The sequence below is a fragment of the Pelodiscus sinensis genome, chromosome 9 (assembly GCF_052426305.1).
Source record: "Pelodiscus sinensis isolate ZL-2025 chromosome 9, ASM5242630v1, whole genome shotgun sequence".
In the NCBI taxonomy this organism is placed as follows: Eukaryota; Metazoa; Chordata; order Testudines; family Trionychidae; genus Pelodiscus; species Pelodiscus sinensis.
The window spans coordinates 13505146-13523217 of NC_143060.1; the positions used below are offsets into that span (position 1 = coordinate 13505146).

The 18072-nt window shown below is 45.5% G+C and overlaps 1 protein-coding gene across 4 annotated transcripts in view; it reads right to left on the bottom strand.

The window, feature by feature from the left end:
- Positions 1-18072, bottom strand: part of SSBP3 (single stranded DNA binding protein 3) — a 156109-nt gene that overhangs the window by 34522 nt on the left and 103515 nt on the right. For all 4 annotated transcript variants that reach the window (XM_006133473.5, XM_006133470.5, XM_006133475.5 and 1 more), the window contains exon 5: positions 8724-8813. In XM_006133473.5, coding sequence (XP_006133535.1) covers positions 8724-8813 — 90 coding nt within the window. The remainder of the gene's footprint in view (positions 1-8723; positions 8814-18072) is intronic.

The following is an 18072-nucleotide window of genomic DNA, read 5'->3' on the forward strand; positions in this document are numbered from 1 at the left end:
TGATTTATCATGTCTAAGCAGGCACAATGAATTGACCGCTGGTGGATCAATTGCTGTAGTGTCAATCCACCATGTAGTGAACACAAAGCCCTGTAAGGAAGTTTATCCTGAGATCCGGTTTAAGTTGCTCTCTACATTTCATCTCACCCCTCCTAAAATAAGCTTTAGTTATAAAAACAAAAAACTCTCAGTAACTCCTCTTATCTCCTCACTCCCCAAAATAGTCACTCAGCTATGAAGAGTTACAGAAATCTTGGAAGGGGTCCTGAGTAGGGATGCAATAGTGTAAGTCGATTAACCGATTAGCAAAAGCATGTAGATTAATGCTATAGACTATATGCATTCGCGCCACCTCCCCCCCCCCCCCCCCTTCAACCAGTAAATTTTTGAGCAGGCTGGCCAGCAGCCCCGTTCAGTTCGGGACCTACCCCCAATGCAGCTCTGCATTTCAAGTGTATTAGAACTTGGGCGGGCAGGAAGCCTGGCTCAGTTCAGGTTGCACAGGGTCTGGGAACTCAGACTACCCCCAAAAGGGACTGCTGCCACTCCGCCCTGCTGCCTCTATGAGAAGCAAGCAGTGCAGGATGACAAGCATCCAGTCTGCAAGAGGAGCTGGTTTTAAAACTGGTTCCCCTCATGGACTAGCTCCTGCCTGGCACCCTACACTGCATCTGGCCCGCCCCCGGGGACTATAAAATAGTCGACTAACCGATAAGAATTCATGAGGTTACTTGACTATTTAATTAACTGATATTTAACATCCCTAGTCCTCAGACCTAGCAAAGGAACACAGAAACTAAGTTTACTGACTGGTAAGGATTCTTATCAGACTGTCTTTACAACAAAGCTCTTTAAAAATATACCCAATACACGATGATTTAGTGACAGAGCAAGAAAAAGGTACTTACGGTCTGAAGAGCTCTACAATTTACTGCTGCACCTATGGGAGAAGCGTCTAAACCTCCAAACTTTTGTGAATGCCAGAAGAGATCTGTCTGTAAACCTCTTTGCCAAGGCTCAGGCTATAATTCATCTCTTCTGCGCACAGGGAATTTTTAGAACAGTTTTCTCCTATACACTTCCTGGCCCTTTACTTAACAAGTTTGAAATTCAAAGGCTTACATTCCCTCCCACACAGCCAAGCTTAGCAAAAGATTTCCATCTCTCTTGTCCTCATGAGAACTTTTAGAATATCCAGCAGCCCCACACCACCTACAGACCAAGAGCGACTAGGAGCTTGGTTCCACTACATGGTGGATCAATGCTGCAGCAATCAAGTCACTGGTGGTTGATTTATCGAGAGATAAATCGCCCTCCAAGCATTCGGTCAAATTCCAGTATTTTACTAAGATGACACAAGTAGGTGGAGTCAACAAGAGAGCAACAGCTGCCGATCTTCCTGAATGGAACACAACCCAGTCAGTAGATCAAACAGGTGGGAAGGGAGACTCTGTAGATCAGGCCCGAGTTAGGACAGTTTGAGGGAGGAGTCTTGTGTTCCAATTCCATCAAAAGGAGCACATGACCCTTGGGCATTAACAATAGAAGGAAGGCCTCCCTTTTCCCTGTAAGAAACTAAACATAGCTCCCTGCATGCCCAGTCTGCCACAGCGGGATCTCTCCAAAGCAAACAACACTGTTCAAAAAGTCAGATAGCAGAAGGTGCTTATAGGACAATGAAGTAAAAGGTGGCAAGGCGAAGAAACAAAAAGGCCAAGACAGGGCAATACATTTTCAAGCTGGTCCAAATTAATACCACCACCAGGTGGACAGATCCTGCCAAAAAGGCCTCTTTCCACCATCTGAAGGCTTAGCAAAGTCAAGAGCGTTCCCATTTCAGGGATCTCTCAAAAGGCAACCCACAAGAGAATCCTCCTGGAAATTAACCAAAATGACAAAGGAGGCCAACAAAGCCCACTTTCATCTTCATGGAACCACCAAGAACAGAGCCTATTGGAAATCCCATCGCATGCAGAGGAAGATACAGGAAATCTAGTGCATAGTAGCCAGCTCCAAGTATGGGAATGAATCCCTTGTGCAAAAAAGCTGGCAAGCTCATTGCAGCCCAAATACTAGGGTCGTGTAGATACAGCCATTGGGAATGGTTCTGCACCACTCCCCAGGAAAAGCTTGTTTGAGCAAGCAGAAATCTCCTGCAAGATTACTTGTGCTGACCATGAGGAATGATTTTCTGCCCAGTTCAACAAAGCAACTCATCTCTCTGCGCAACAACTGGGCCCTAGTTCCCCTGGGTTTGCTTGTTGGCACCTGTAAGTGGGGTTGAGTTCACCATGACAACCTGATGCTGCAGCTGGTCGTCTTGGAGCTCTCCAGACCACTCTTTTTGCTAATTCATTTATGTGGCACGCTTTTGGCACTCTCTCAAGCTGTCTGATACACGAGATATGCTGGAGAGCTGGAAAAATTCACTTTGGTTGTCAAAAGACCATGCTGAATCTCCTAATCGAGCCCTATGCATAATACAATGGCTTTCTAGTCCCTAGAAAAGCCAAGAACTGTTGTAGGTAGAAGTTATTCAAGCACCCTGATTTTCTAAGAAGAGGGCTCTTCATTTTAGGACAGAGGAGGAGAAGCCCGGAATGGAGGCTTGAAATCGGGATGATGCAGAGAGAGAAAATGAAGGACACTATAAAGGATCATCCCTTGTCTCACAGGAAGAGGGGCATCATTTGTCGTCGACTTTCAATTGCAAGTCTCTTGTACGAATGAAAACTCTGTTCCACTAGCTGAGCTGAACATCCTTCCCAGATGTAACGGTAGCTGGACAAAGCCAGCCTCCTCTGTGAACTGCTGCCAGGGTAATACTACTGCTGATCTTTAGCCCCAGGCCCTCACTGGAAGAGGTCATCTTCAGTACGGCGGGAAGACGCAGAAGCTGCTGATGGAAAAGGCAAATCCACCACGGGGAGAAGAGCAAGGAAACATGCTGAACCTTGGCGATAAAGTACCACTGACACCCACTGCTCAACAGAATTCTGAATTGGTCTGTGGGGGGAACATTGACGATATGATCTGCCTGCGCCCTCCTCAGGGACGTGTCTGAGAAGCCTACCAGTGAGTATTTTCAACAGGTAGAACATAGGATAAACCCTCGCCTCTCTTTTCTTGCTGCTTCCTAGGAGGCTCATGACATTTCTCTTGCCTTGGAGGAGACACAGGCAGCTTGTTTTGCTCTTCTTGTGCATGCTAGCAGAGACTGATTCATGGAGGCGGTGGGTGAAGGAGAAGGAAGTTCTGTGGCTGCTGCCAGCACTTTGCTACTCTACTGAGAAAGCGAGGGTAAGAAATCTATGTCGAATTTCTCAGGGATGTAAAATCCCACGTAATCAGTTAGCCAGTTAAACATCACGTTTAACCATTTAAACAGGATTTCACGAGTGGTGTGGTGTGCTGGGCCTGGGCTTGAGCGGCCCTGTGCCCAATGCAGGCCGGGAGCTGCTCCCAGCTGGCCAGGCTGCCCATTAATCAGTAACAGTAATAGGGACAACCAATAAGGGTTGTCCCTATTACTCACATTGCAGTAAAAACCCCACTTACCAAGGCTAACTTGTGAAAAAGATCAGTGGTTCCTGGCATGGGAGCAGAGATTAAGGAAAACTTCACTTTCCCTTTAACGTTATTTAAGTGGCCCGGCCAGCAAAGTCTGTTATTTGAAGCCATCCTCTGCTGATGGCCTCAGGCTCCCACTCCAACAAAGCCAGCAGCGACAGGGCTTTTAGTGTGGCACGCTGGCGGAGGCTTCATTCTCTGGCCCTGTGGAAGAACCACAGTTGACTGGCTACTAGGGAAGCTAACAGTCAAGCAGGTAACCATGTAACCACTGAAAATCCCAGTTGTTACATGCTGCTGGCTCTGCAGTGTAACACTTAAATAAGCTTCATACTGCAGAAGCCTCCCCGGAGTAGAGATGCCAGACACAAAGCCTCCTTCCCAAGAGCCAGGCAGGCAGGGGCTGCCGACTCTGCTCCCGAGGCAGCGGCTTCCTGCCACAACGAAGCCACCTCTTCAGGAATGGAGTCGGCTACCCCTGACCGCTGGGTTCTGGGGGAGAGGGCTTCACTGTTCTGCCACAACAAAACCACCTGCCTTGCAACTGGCTGAGTGTAACAGACACTGTTAATCGATAAGTATCAGCTTATTGGTTACCGCTTAGTTGATCATACTAGCATCCCTACTGGCTACACACATACTTAAGTGCAAAGAGGTCTGCTCTGTGCTAGGCATGTCCTTTCCCCAAGGCACTAGACTACTGAGCAGGGACTGTTCTAACTCCAGCAAGACAGAACTGCAATGGTCTGGCTCCCAAGCTCTGGATCAGGATTCTTCACATAGCCTGTGGCATGCATTGGTGGAGCAGCAGCCACCCAGCTAGTCTGATCCAGGGAGCCTAGAACTGAAGAGCCAGACTGACCCTCTCTTTTGGTCTATCCTTATTAACTGGTTAAGCAGCAGACTGGTGTCTACACACTACGAGATTTAAAAAAAAAAAATCAATCCATTCCCTCCCCATAGTTTGAGAGTGAAAACAGACTGCCACTGGTTTATTAGCAAGCCAAGGCATATGCTCCGCTTTATTACACAATCGGGAGCAATGTGTTTATGCCTGAAACCCAAGGAAAAAAAATAAACGAAAGGACAAAGCTAGCCACAGTTTTTCCAGCAGAAGAGAAATAAGTATCATAGACGCACTCACACAATTAAAGAGCTACTCGGATGTGTAATAATCAAGGCTTTAGAAATATTAATGAGAGACATCTGCTGTGATACCCAAAAAAGCATGTCAGCCTGAAAGCTTTACCTAGGGGATCATGTGTTCGGTATAGCACCTCAATTTCTCCTCCATTAGTCTCATTTCTGTTTTACCAACAAGATTACAAGCTAGTAAATAAATGCGTTTATTCTGGGTAATGATCACTAAGGAGGCAGATGAAAAACGAACTCAAATCCCACCATCTTTCACAACTCCTGAGATCTCTAGGCATTAGGGGGCAGTCTAGGAACACTGACTAGCTAGTGCTTTGTTATGGTGCATCTCTCACACTAACTGCTGATGCATAGCTAACACAGGAACAGACATTGATTTATGTTCAACTTTCCATTTCATCAGAGTGTGTTACAGAGCTACATGCAGAGTTCAAACTTTGGAGAAAATATATAACCGTTGTGTCTCAGGATTATTCTATATGCACATGTGTGTACAGATAGGTGTACACACGTGCATGGCATTTACTCATTGCTAATAAAGCCTGCAACTTTGGTTGGTAGCTCTTAAGAGGTAACCCTTTTGTCCATTGCGGGGAACAGGAGAGATCTATTCTACTGCTGTTGACATGAGGCATAAATTTAGCTTTCTAACTGGGCTGGAAAGAGCTGCCCTGACCTTTTTGAAGATGAGGGAAGGGGAAAAAATGTTTTTATACTGTAGGTCACTGTTGGAGGGGAAGGGAATTTTAGCAATTAACCATGGTCTGGACCACCTACAGTCACATGGTAAACGTATCAGTTTCCTGCCACTCAGTCAACATTCTGAACCCACATACAGGCACACAATACTTGTTTAAGGGTTTCATTTTTGTCAGGATACCCAGAAGCAATGGGGATCTAATGCCAATGTGTTATCATCAAGTGTCCCCCCACCCAGCTTTGCTCAGCTGAAGGCTGCATTTACCTTGTGTCACAAGACAAACTGCTGCGGCACATTTTTTTTATAAAACGGAATAGACTGCAGGCATTTTCCACCACAAAGTTGTGGCCTGCAGCTGGGTCACTGCATCCTAGGACCACTAGTCTCTCAGGGCCACCATCATTTTGCATACAAGCTAGATTTCAAAAGGCTGCCGATCGGTTGTGCATTAGGCCCATAGGCTATATAGTGAAAATGGCTTCCCAACTGGAGTTTTTGCCAACCTCACCAGTCCTGCAGACCTTCTTATCCAGTAGTAGAATGGAGAGCGCTTGTCGGGCTCATAATTGTGCACGCTTGCTAAGAGCTACTTCTTCCCAGTCACCCTGTGGCTTTAACCACCACCTCTGTTCCAGTACACCCATAACCTGCCCCTAGTTTCTCCTACTCTCCATGCTTTTGGCCTTGGATGGCCAATGTCCTCTCTAAACCAATCACCTCCCAAACTGACCTTCATTAACAACTCTACAAGCCTTAGAAATGGGAAGGGCTAATCTTACTGTTCTGCCTCTGCACTCCTTTTTCCACTCTAGGCCTCCGGCCAGGCTTCTCTTAGGCCTGCAACTAGTTCTCTGGCTTCATACGGCAGGCCTCTTCCTCCTCTAATATCTAGCTCTTAAAGGCAATCCATCCTCTTTGGGTACCTTCAGTCACCCCCAAGACGTTCCTCTCCCAAATTATCTGGTATCGGGTGATAAGCTCACTGGGGGAAAAGGACTATCTGCAGGATTCTGAGGAGCTGTGTAAAGGAATGCTATTCTGTAATAAACTTTTAAGTCACTGGTATCCATACTACCCACTAAGGTGCTCAAATTATTTTCCAGATGTTAGAGCACCGTAAGAACATGCCCTATATTACATGAGCAGGGCAGCTGACAGACTTCACCAGGCCCTGGAGGCACGTGTACGCCTCTCCATCCCCCACCCTTCCAGCAGGACTGGCTCTGGGCCTCCCCGAAAGGGCAAGACCGTGGGCAGAAGGAGTGGGGTTAGGACTAGCCTCCCCCAGCCAACCCTTCAGCACCACCCAGGGTGCCATCAGTGATTTAAAGGGCCTGAGGCTCCAGCTGCTGCCACTAGGAGCACCAAGCCTTTCGAAATGGAGTCAGCTGCGTTCCCCCACCATGGGGAGCCAGGGCAATGGTCTTCTGTGCTCTAATTCCATGTTACGACTTTACTACCTTTCGGTTTGGCTCCTTGCCTCCATTTGCCAATGTGCTAGCCAGCCTAGTGCACGGGCCAATTACATGAGAGTGAAGGAGAAAAACCTTAAATACGTCAGTCCTTTGCATTTCCTGTGTCCTTTCAGACATTGCCCTCTCCAATGCAGTAGTCTGTTCTCCCACAAAGATAAGAAAACTAAAAATCCACTAACGGCTCAACACAGAAGACCGCTGGCACGACTGCACAGAGCAGGGAGAACATGCCGTCCCAAGCATATCGGAAAGTGGACACTGTCCGAACACCTAACACAAATAAAGGTGGTTTTGCTACAAAGCTCAGTGACTGCTAAAAGGTGGCATCTTTTCCGGAAGTGAGGGACACAGTAGTAGGTGGCCTTCAGGTAAGGAAATGTGTGGGGTAGAATTTGGGGTGGAAGGACAGCTTTTAGGGATCTAGGGAAGCACCACTGGTGGTAAGCCAGTCATATGGAGGGAGTCCTGTAGCCCACCAGGGGATACCTAGGCAACTAGAGCCAGGGCCCCGGATTAGAAGCCAGAGGAAGGGAGGAGTTTAAATTCTATCTTCCACCCCCACCCCACAGCCTCTGAGTAAAACGTGTACATTCTGGATCTGCTCCCACTTCTAGGAATTTTGGAAACCCCACGGAGGTGTGAGGGTGCAGGCTGGGGGCAGGGAAGGACCGATTTCTCACTGAGCAGAATGAAATTAAAACCCCAGAAACACACGTTAGGTTCCCAGGAACAGAACTCAAAATTGCTGGCAGCAGCTACAACCTGCGAGGCATCTTTTTTTCCTGTGAGTTTCTTCCAGTACCAGAGAGGCTTGCTACATGATTGGTAGCCCTGAAATAGGCCAATCAATATTTCAATGTTCTTATTTTGACATAAGCATGTTCAGGAAACGGGGGAAAATGTCTAACAAGACGACCCCATCTCCCCACGCATGCACATCGACTGTAACACTGCCATCACAAATCACCATCAGTTTATCAAGTTAAGCTGTCTATTGCCCAAGAACTTCTGTATACAAACCATGAACCCAGATAACAAAAGCAACTTGCCAGAACAAATACTGCCCACCAGCCAGCCCAACTGGTACACGAACAACCACTAATTTCCTCAAGAAAATAAGATCATAACACACCAAGATTTCACATTGCAGCAAACCAGTACATATACCAGGCATACAAAGAGGTTCCAGAGAAATTAAACATCTTCCATTCCAAATGTTCTTTAAGTCCTTCCCATTAGGGCCATGCATATACTTTATATTACCATGTCTTGAATCAGGGTATAAGCAAAATGAACCATGGAAATGGAGAGGATACCTCTCAAAGTCAGACAAATTCTTACAAGGTGTCTTAATGTGGGTCAAAAATCATTGTGTCAAGGAATCTGCTTCTGCCTGTGGCTACAATTTAAGCTAGTGTTTGTTAAATGTGTTCAGTGATTGCAGTTGGAAAAAATCAAGTGGTTAACCAAAGGGAAAAAGGTTTCAAGAACCAAAATCCGGCATGTTTTGAATTACGCACAAGCCCATGTTATGACCAAAGAGTAAATAAAATCTCTACCCAAAAAAAAGTAGTTTTGGAAAAATGTCAATTGTTTAAAAAAAAACTGCTGTGCTTACAAAAAGCAATGTGGAAAAACAGCAGCATGTTACAGATATTTACAATGGATTAATTTTTTTAAATGCAAAACCCAGGAGTAGCTAATCAAGAGGTAAAACAGAATATTTTCTGGGACCTCTTTGGAAACAGCAAGGCTGACATGAAGAAGCCAAGAACACACATGCACCAACACCACCAAAAAGAATCAGGAAGTTCAAAACCTACCTGAAAGAATCCTGGAGGGATGGGGCCTCCTGGCATTCCATCATTAGGAGGAATGTTTCCAAGTACTGGACTGGGGGCTGCAGCTGCACTCTTCAGGAAACAGAAAGATGGACAAATTGATTTCATGTCAGATTTAAAAGACAACCTCTTGTGCCATAGCCCACTGTATCAATTAACCCACGACTAATCGCTGCAAGGAGTCAAAGGGGTATGAAATCAATCCTCACCCTCTGTGCCCAGTTACAACACACCGCACTTAAGCGCTCAGTCAAGATGGAAGCCCATGATGGTTTTTGAGTCTAATAGCTTGGGAACAAATATTGCTCCGTCTACTCCCTGCAGCACCTACAGGTTGAACTTCTCTGGTCTGGCAACATCCATAGTGTGGCATGATTGGTTAGCCACATGTCCACTTATCATGGACGGGCCCACGTTTCTCAGTTTGTTTACAACCTCCAGCCCTGGCTCTCAGTGTTCTGTGCTGTTAGTTAGCTCTAATTTACCCTTACAAGTTTTCTAAGAGCCCAGTAAGCTGAGAAAGTGTTAGAAATGCTACCGCACCATACTGACCTCCTGTGGTTTGGCAAATTCTCTGGTTCGGCACCAGTCAGGTCCCAAGGGTGCCAGACTAGAGAGGTTCAACCTGTACTGACTTCAAGGGGGACTGCTCACTAGTTGCACCCAAAGTTACTTTCTATAAAATAACTTCCCAGCACCGCTCAACTGTTGCACCCAAAGTTACTTTCTATAAAATAACTTCTCAGCACCATCTATTTAATTATGATAAGTACATATTTGAGAAATCCAACACAGACATTGATGGTAGAAGCAATCAGCAAAGATGCTTAACTGAGGCATCTGCCTAGGTGTGAATTTTTTTTTTTTTTAAACAACTTCATTGTTAGAACAAAAGCACCTAGGTCTCTTTCCCTACTGATTTTCTTCTCACAGATCACCAGTGAGGACTCTGGACTCATTCCCCAGGGCTTCCACTTAACCCACCTCCCCCACCTACATGCATGGCCCCTCCCTTCCCATTTATTTATTTCCTTGTTCCAATGTGCTCTCTGAGGTCAGCATGCTTCTGGGAACGGAGTTTATACTATCCATTAACAACCAAAAGAAAGAGCTCGTGTTGCAATTCGTTCATGGCCCTGCAAAAATTGAGGCTTTTTTTTTTTTTAAACAAGATATTTAGTATAGTGACTCCACTGGAGAATCTAATTTTTGGATTCCAAGATTGAAATCTTGAGTGAGCTATTAAAAAAAAGACTTTAAAAAGGCATTGCTTTATTTTTTCAGGCTAGCCACAGTGTTTTGCTCTGTCCTCTAAGATGACGTATCCCTTCCCCCCCATCAAGTATGCCATTTTATTATTTATATCCAGGAAGTGTCCTGTAATAACTGCAAAGGCTTCGGCTCTCTATGCAGCCCCTTATCCCCAGACCCTTCACAAAGCCTATATACCCTTTCCTTACTCTTGAGTTGCTTGGACCGTTATTACTGTAACTGCAAAGTGTCTCTGCTGAACACCTTTGTTTTTGTAGACAAATGATCTGGTTTTGTTCAGTGGGCAAACCCTTGTGTACAGCAGAGACTACAGGTTACTCGGATAACATTTGTTCCCATTTAGTTTTAATATTTACTCCCTCTATTATATACATTGTGGGGCAAAGGGGACTTCTTTGGCATCCAGAAGGACTGGCTGTCAAACAGACACCACCTTCTGGGTTTTGCTGGGTGAAGTGGCCATTTTTATGACAACAGTAGGTAAGATAAACAGCTGCAAGACTAAACAACTGTGCATTCACTTTCAGTTTATGAACCACTCAACCCACTTTGACCTTTCCCCGGCAGAAAGGAACTGAAGATCTTGAATTTGGCAGATTATGCTTGTGTCAAAAGAACAGCAGAATTCACGACTGGCCTGATACTTAATATAAGTGGCAGTCCCTGCTCTAAAAAGAAGCAGCATTATGTAAGACTGCTACTCAGAAAAGAAAAATTTCTTCCATCAACATCGCAGCTGACAAAAAATGTCCCTTCTAGGTCAGAATAATAATTTTGCTATTGCTCATTTATCTGTAGACAAGAGAGCTGATACTTCCAATACCATTTTAAAGGCCACCGTCATTTGAAAACCAAAGTGACTAAGTTTAAATGACTGGCAGAAAACAGTGACAGTTCTGTTACGTAACATCAAGTACACAAGTTCATCATATAAATTCAAAAGAAAGTAATCTCTGATTGCATTAAACTACATTCACAAGCAGGGAAAAACACAAGATATTAATCTGTAAATATCCTCTTTCCTCTTGCTTTAAGTCTCACATCTACAAGTCTCCCCTTCCCACCAAAACTTCTCTAAGAGCACAAAATGGTCTCTCCATTGTTAAAAAGATGAAAAAACCCTGCATTTCTTCATGTGTTTATTGTAATTGACATGGTAGCCATCTCAACCGAACAAAACTCAGAAGGCATCCAAACGAGCAAGTCCAGAACTTGAGAAACCCCCCACAACATTTAATCCAAATTCAGGCAACAAAAGTCGTCAGACTCAGAACCAAGGATGCAAGAGTTGGCGTTCAGAAAGCTCCATGTCACAACAGCACATCAACCAACTGAAATTCCCGTTTTTCCATAGCCTCTTTCTATCCTTCACTGTAAATATCATTGGTTCTATGTATTTAAAACAGGGAGGTGAAGGAAGCCAGGATAACAGTGGTTTTAAATTATTTACCTAGTTTCCGTTTTTGGTAGAAAAATGTGCCCCAGGGCTATCCACCTGTATGCCTGGGTTTCGGTTCAGTGTCATTTGACACTGCCAAGCTATTTACATCTTGCTGAGAAAAGGCTGTGTTAACGCAAAGTACAAAACCCAATATAGGAGTACGGAACAGCAAGACTGAGAGCTTGTCCACATTTTACACACACTCATACCCCAAGCACAACAAGGTACAACCAGGCTCCCAATGCTGTTAGCTACTTTCCTCATGGAGTATTTCACCCCACAAAAGCCCTCGCCCAGCACTCCTGCCGTGACTACACTCCTGCCATGGCAGCACTTTAAACTTGAACATGTAGACAAAGCCTAAGAAATTACCTACTGAACATAGATAAAGCCCCTCGCCCACATGGGAACATTATTCTGCAAGTGTTTTTTTGAAGGGGGAAGATAATTGCATGATTGTGTGGGGAATGCCCCTTTTAGTAAGGGCACATAAGGGTTTCTGTGCAAATTAGTTCAGCAAGAGCTGAACATTACTGACTTTTGTTTTCTGTTTCACTGCTTTTGCAGGTAGCCAGCTCAGTTTGACTAGCTCAGTCCAGTTCAGTGTTTAAGAAAGCAATTGGGAGCTAAAAAGGCAGGAGAGCTTGTAGCTCATCCAATCTACATAAAAACCAGGTGAGAGGGAATGAGCTCTACTAGTTCTATAAGTCCTGATGAACATGGTGACTAGAAACAATCGGTGCAATTGGTTGGCTACAGATAACTTTAAATGCAAGATGTATCATTAAAAAAATGTATCCAGCACTTTTAAATGTAGTTTTATTTAGTGTAAAAAATTAACATGTGCATTTTAATTGAATTTAAAATTACCATTCAAGTAGAACTTGACAAATAACTGATCTGGTAAATAAGGAATGCATTATTTGCCATTATCTGGTATAATTAAAAATGTGATGATTTAAACAAATCTAAGTTAGACAACGCAATTGCTTAAATAAGTGTGCATACCTCCTTCCCCTCCTGGTAAGCAAAATGTAACAGTACAAAGGCTATATTTAGTTGCAAATCAACATGTTTTAATAGTTAAACTTATGAGAATCAGCCCATTAGGAAAATAACTAAAAAGTACAAAGATAAAACACAATTAAATCGGCAATTGCTTGCTGATTTCTATCATGATAGAAGTCAGTGATTTAAATTGCTTTGATGTGCATTAATTCACCTGGTCGATTCACAAAAACTATGTAGGCAGTGAACTCATGGACACAGGGACTCTTAGGTATGTGTACAGCCCCTCAACACAAGAGCGTTCCCATCTCTGCTAGGGCCAGGAGGAAAGATCAAAATACAAACAGTATGTTACATACCAGAACAAGCCCCTCCTTTATGACTTAGTTCTACCTGGCATGCAGGGGAGTAGACTGGATGACTTATTTGGTCCTTTCCAGAGATATACTTCAATGGTGACATAATGATGCCCCAGTGCAACACAGGGTGTGTATCAGTGTAGCACATCTCCTGCTGACCAGGTGGCAACTTGCTTCCCCCCACAACTTATTATAGACCAACTGTTAGGCTATATTGATTTTTTCCCTCTTTCCCATCTTCTCCTACTCCCCTCCCCGCAACCCTCATCCATTTGTAGATATTTCAGCTTCCAGCTATGTCACATCCCTTGTAGGGAGGTAAAATCCTAAACTGTAGATTTAACCGGTTAGCTACCCACCATGGCACAGGCGCAGGGCAGGAGCAACCCTAACACTCCATCAGGGCATGCTGCAGGGCCAGACATTGGTTCACCCAGTAAGCGTGCTGATAAGGCAGTGTTTACTGGTTAACCCTTTACACCCCTAATCCCTTGCATATAGCTCTAAGGAAGAGCCATGCAACCCATCACTGCTGTCCCAAAAATTAAAGCTGCTCAAATTTAGCACTATTCAAAACCACTGGTGTGCTTCAACCAGACTGCTTCTGACACATGCCATGACCCCCATCCATGCAAGCCTGTATTTAAACGTGACTTGATAATGGAGAGAGGGGGAAAAAAAGCCTGTGCCATGGAACACGATGGATGACATCACTAATACCAAGGAAGTAAAAACTGAATGACAGGGGAAAGGATGATGTTTATTCCAGGCTGTTTAAAGCCTAGGTTTTCCTTACCACTTATCTAAGTAACGCCTCAGGAGAAAAAACAAACATTCTTTCCCTTGGGGATTCAACACCCCTTCAGTCCAAATTAATGGCTGAAAATGCAACTGTGCATCAGAAGCACAATCCTCCAAAGACCAGATCTGACATTCCTGGTATTTGTACAGTTAAAAATAACTAGCAGGAAAAAAACAACAACAACCCTACCCATTTCAGGCTGGCTTTATACAGCACAGAGCAGCAAAAAGAAAGGTACAAACCCAATTTCTCTCCCCTTTGCAGGTCAGATTTTAGAAGTGACATGAAATCTTAATTCAAGCCCACTGAACATATTGCCGTTTCTCTGCAAGGCAGATGAATGCTTTTAATGAGAAAATATATAAGACCCAGCGCCAAACTGCAGCAAATCCACTTAAAATTTCCTTTATAAAGCCCTCTATCACACAAAATGCTTCTCTCCGAAGAAGGCAGCATTGCAATAAAGCTGCCAGGCAGTATTTTATGGTTTCAAGAGATTTCCAGCACACCATAATCCCTTGGTGGGAAACCTCCAAAAGCTAAAAAGATCCCAAAGCATCTTAGAATAATATAGTTCACATATCTGGGCACTTCAGGGCTCATCCTCTCTGCAGAAAAACTGCATGCTGTGGAGAGCAGAGGTGTGGCAACGGGGCTGGTCGCTGCCAATGAGCTAACACCACATGGTTTTAACATCATGTAAGGGGACTTGGATCAACCTCAGCTAACACACTCCTCTATCAAGGCTACAGGACCCTCTTCCGCACACACGGGCAATAAAACCATCATTGCTGCCCTAAGCAATGGCAGAGAATCGTGCACCACAAAATTATCTGTTTATACTAGCAAAACCCCTCAGTCTAATTTAGTTAATACATCTTCCTTGAATCGGGAGGTGTTTCTCTAGGTGAGGGCTAATGAAAAGAATAAATGAGGCACAATGCAAAGGTTTGCAAGCATGTGCCCATTTTCCATGAAATTCCAGAATTATTTTTCCATGATACACACTCCCACATCCCATTTATATAAAGTTCCGTGGACATGTGGCATTTGGCAGAATTTAATAATTAAAAACCCACCAGTGCCCTGAGCATATTTGCAGGATTGGTGCCAGATTGGCCAGCACTTGATGAATGATTTAAAAGGCTGCAAAGTGAAATGTTACTTCTTAATTCTCCTCCCCAACTCCTCTGCTCTCCGGTACCACTACTAATTTGAACACAAAGGCTCCTCTGTAGAACAGCCTACCTATGACCTTCGGGAAACAATACCTCCCCAAGTGCATGGGCACCACCTGCTCTGCAACACCACCTGGCACGAATGAACTGGTAGCGGCCCCAGTAAAGAGCCATTACAATGCCATCAGATGCCACGCTAACATACTCTACATCCAGCTGGTCAAGTAGGGGTAGGACCAGGGGTGGCCCATCCATATAGGCCAGGGGTGTCCAAACTTTTTTCAAAGAGGGCCAGATTTGATGAAGTGAACATGCGTGAGGGCCGACCATTTTACCTGACATTCTTTGAACCATTAAAATTAAATGCAAATTAACTATTTTATGCAAAGTTTATTGCAAACGGCATACTTTTCATTTCGTCACATGGATGACAAATCTAAACAGGTGTTAAATCACTCTGCCTTTCATATCTGAAGGCCAGATGAAAAAAAAATCCAGGAAGCTGAAATATGTGTCAGGAACATTGTAAAGTACATTACATATTATTGGTAATAAAGGTTGTCTGTCAATTTTTAAGTTAAAAAAATATGAACAGGAACATAACACCAAGTATACATGTTGTGTCCAAATATATTTATAACTGATTTAGACCAACTGACATTAACTGAGATTTTACAATGTATTCATCTCAATACATATGGATTCGTTGGGGGCCATAAAAGATAGATATTGCCAAATTACCTGTGGGGCCGTATTAAACTGGAACACGGGCCGCAATTGGCCCGCGGGCCGGACTTTGGACATGCCTGATATAGGCGAACTAGGCAGTCGCCAACGGCCCCAAATTAAATGAGGCGCCAAATGGTGGCACGATATTGAGGGATTTGGAGGTGTGGGGTGCTGCTTGCATGGTTTGCGTAGGGTGCCAGTTGCAGGCAGCTAGTCTAGGGCTGCCCCTGGGTGGGACTCTTATCCACCAGCATTCACATCTGAGTTCACTACTATCCTCTTGCATTGCCTACTATCAACCAAGAGCCTGTCTGAACTAGGATAGCCTGCTCTCCCCCTACACTTTGTCCCCACAACTCCCTGAAAGGTGCACACACCAAGAGGAGGAGGATGGTCTTGTCATATGTTCCCTGCAACACTGGGCAAGTCGTTCAATCGCTCTGTGCTAAACTCCCACACTAGAAAATAGGGCTAATACTTCATCCTTTCCTGCATCCATTGTCATCAAGACTGTCAGCTCTTCAGGGCGGGGACTATCGACTTGTAAGATCTTGATTGGGACATTCAAATACAGGTTAAAATGCTTTGAAGCAGGATTCCCTGGTCCGGCAACATCCATGGCCCAGCACAAACGTCGCAGGACCTGACAGTCCCAGTGGAGGGCCAGTGGTGTCCTGTGGGGCTGGCAGGGCAGTGGGCTGCCCACGGTGAGCCTGCCATCAGTGCATAGCAACAGGTCTGCCCAACAGGTTTGGGAGACAGGTGCATGACTGACCAGCTGGTCCAGGAGCCCCAGAGTGTCATGCACGGCAGGGCACCGACGACACCCTGCTGACCCCGCTGGGCAATCAGGGACAGGAGGAGGCAAGGAGCTAGCCGGGAGGCCAGCAAGCTGGGCAGGAGGGCTGGCAGCAGCGAGTTCAGAAATGACCTCCCCTGGTCCAGCCAAATTCCTCATCTGCTTAACCACCTTGACAATTAGGAAAATTTTACCATTGTCCAACCTAAACTGCCCTCGCTGCAATGTAAGCCCTCCTCAGAGGTTAACAAGAACTTTTTTTTTTTTAAACCTTCTCCCTTGTAATATCCATTTATGTACTGAAATTGTTATGGCCTTCATCGGTCAACTCATCTCCAGACCAAACCAACCCAGTGTTTTTGTTTTTTTCCTTTCCAGTCTTGCCTCACTAGACAAGTCAGTCATGTTCTCTAGACCCGTGGTCACCAACAGGTCGATCGCAAGCTACTGGTCGATCGCGAGGCCTTGTCCAGTCGCTTGCAAGGCGTCCTGTCTGCCCCGCCCCCATTTCCCTCACACCCCCGAGAAGCCCCACTATTTACCTCAAAGAGGGGTGAGTCAGCCCCGTGGGAGGCGCACAGGGGGTTTCTTGGCACACGCGGGAGGGGGGCTCGGCCCCCTGGGCAGGCATGCGCGGGCTTCCCTGCACGGGGGGGGGGGGGGGGGAAGAGGAGTGGCCCCAGGGCAGGCGCCCACACGCGCGCACGGGGTTTCCCCGTGCAGGTGGGGGGGGGAGGGTCAGCCCCCTGGGCAGGCATGCACGCGCAGGGCTTCCCTATGCCTGGGGGGGGGGGGGCGCGTCGGCCCCAGGAGAGGCACAGGCTGGTTTCCCTGGGGGGGGAGGGGAGAATCCTGAGAGGAGGGAGATGCAGTGGAGTCTCCGCCTCCACTGGCACCCCACTCCCCAGCCACAGAACGCTGTCCCCACTTCCCTGGCCCCACTCCCTGAATTCTGTCCCCACTGGCACTCTGTCCCCTGCTGCAGAACCTTGTCCTCTGCCCTCCCAGCACCCTGATCCCTCTCCCCTGCCCCCAGCCGCAGAACTCTGTCCCCACAAAATATACAATTATAAATGCTTCATTTTAGATTTAAATAGCATGAATAAAAAAGACCATTTATTTCATAACTATAAACACCTGATTTTAATTTTATGTATCGCATAATTTAAAAATAAACTATTTATCAGAGTGCGTAAGTAAGGGCTGGGGATAGCAAGTGATGGACAGGAGGAGAATAGAGAGGGTGGGGCTTCAAGAAAGGGGCGGGGCAGTAGATCTTCACCTGTTCTGAGATTTAAAAAGTGATCTTGGGTGTAAAAAGGTTGGAGACCACTGGTCTAGACCTTTAATATCATCTGCTGCTTTCCTCTAGAATTTCTCCAATATGTGAGAGCGGGGAAATGGTGCAATGGTGACTAGATGACTCCATGGTGTTTTTTATTTGATCTATTTTCTGACTAAAAAGAGGGATTCTTCATTTGGGAGGGAGCCATGTTCCCACTGAGCCAGTGAGTCAAACTAGGAGCTGTTGGCTCTTCATTTTCCAAAGAACTGAGAGGCCAGTTCCTATTGGCTACAGGGAGTGCGCATGCCCAGTAAGGAGCCTGGGAAAGTTTTCATTTTGAGGATGCCGAGCGCTATGGTACTTCTCTCACTGCTTCAGTTTGGGTGCCACAAAGGAACAGAGCTCAACCTATTTTTGTGTGTGTCAAGATTATGGCAGATGGCAAGGTGGCTGCCTAA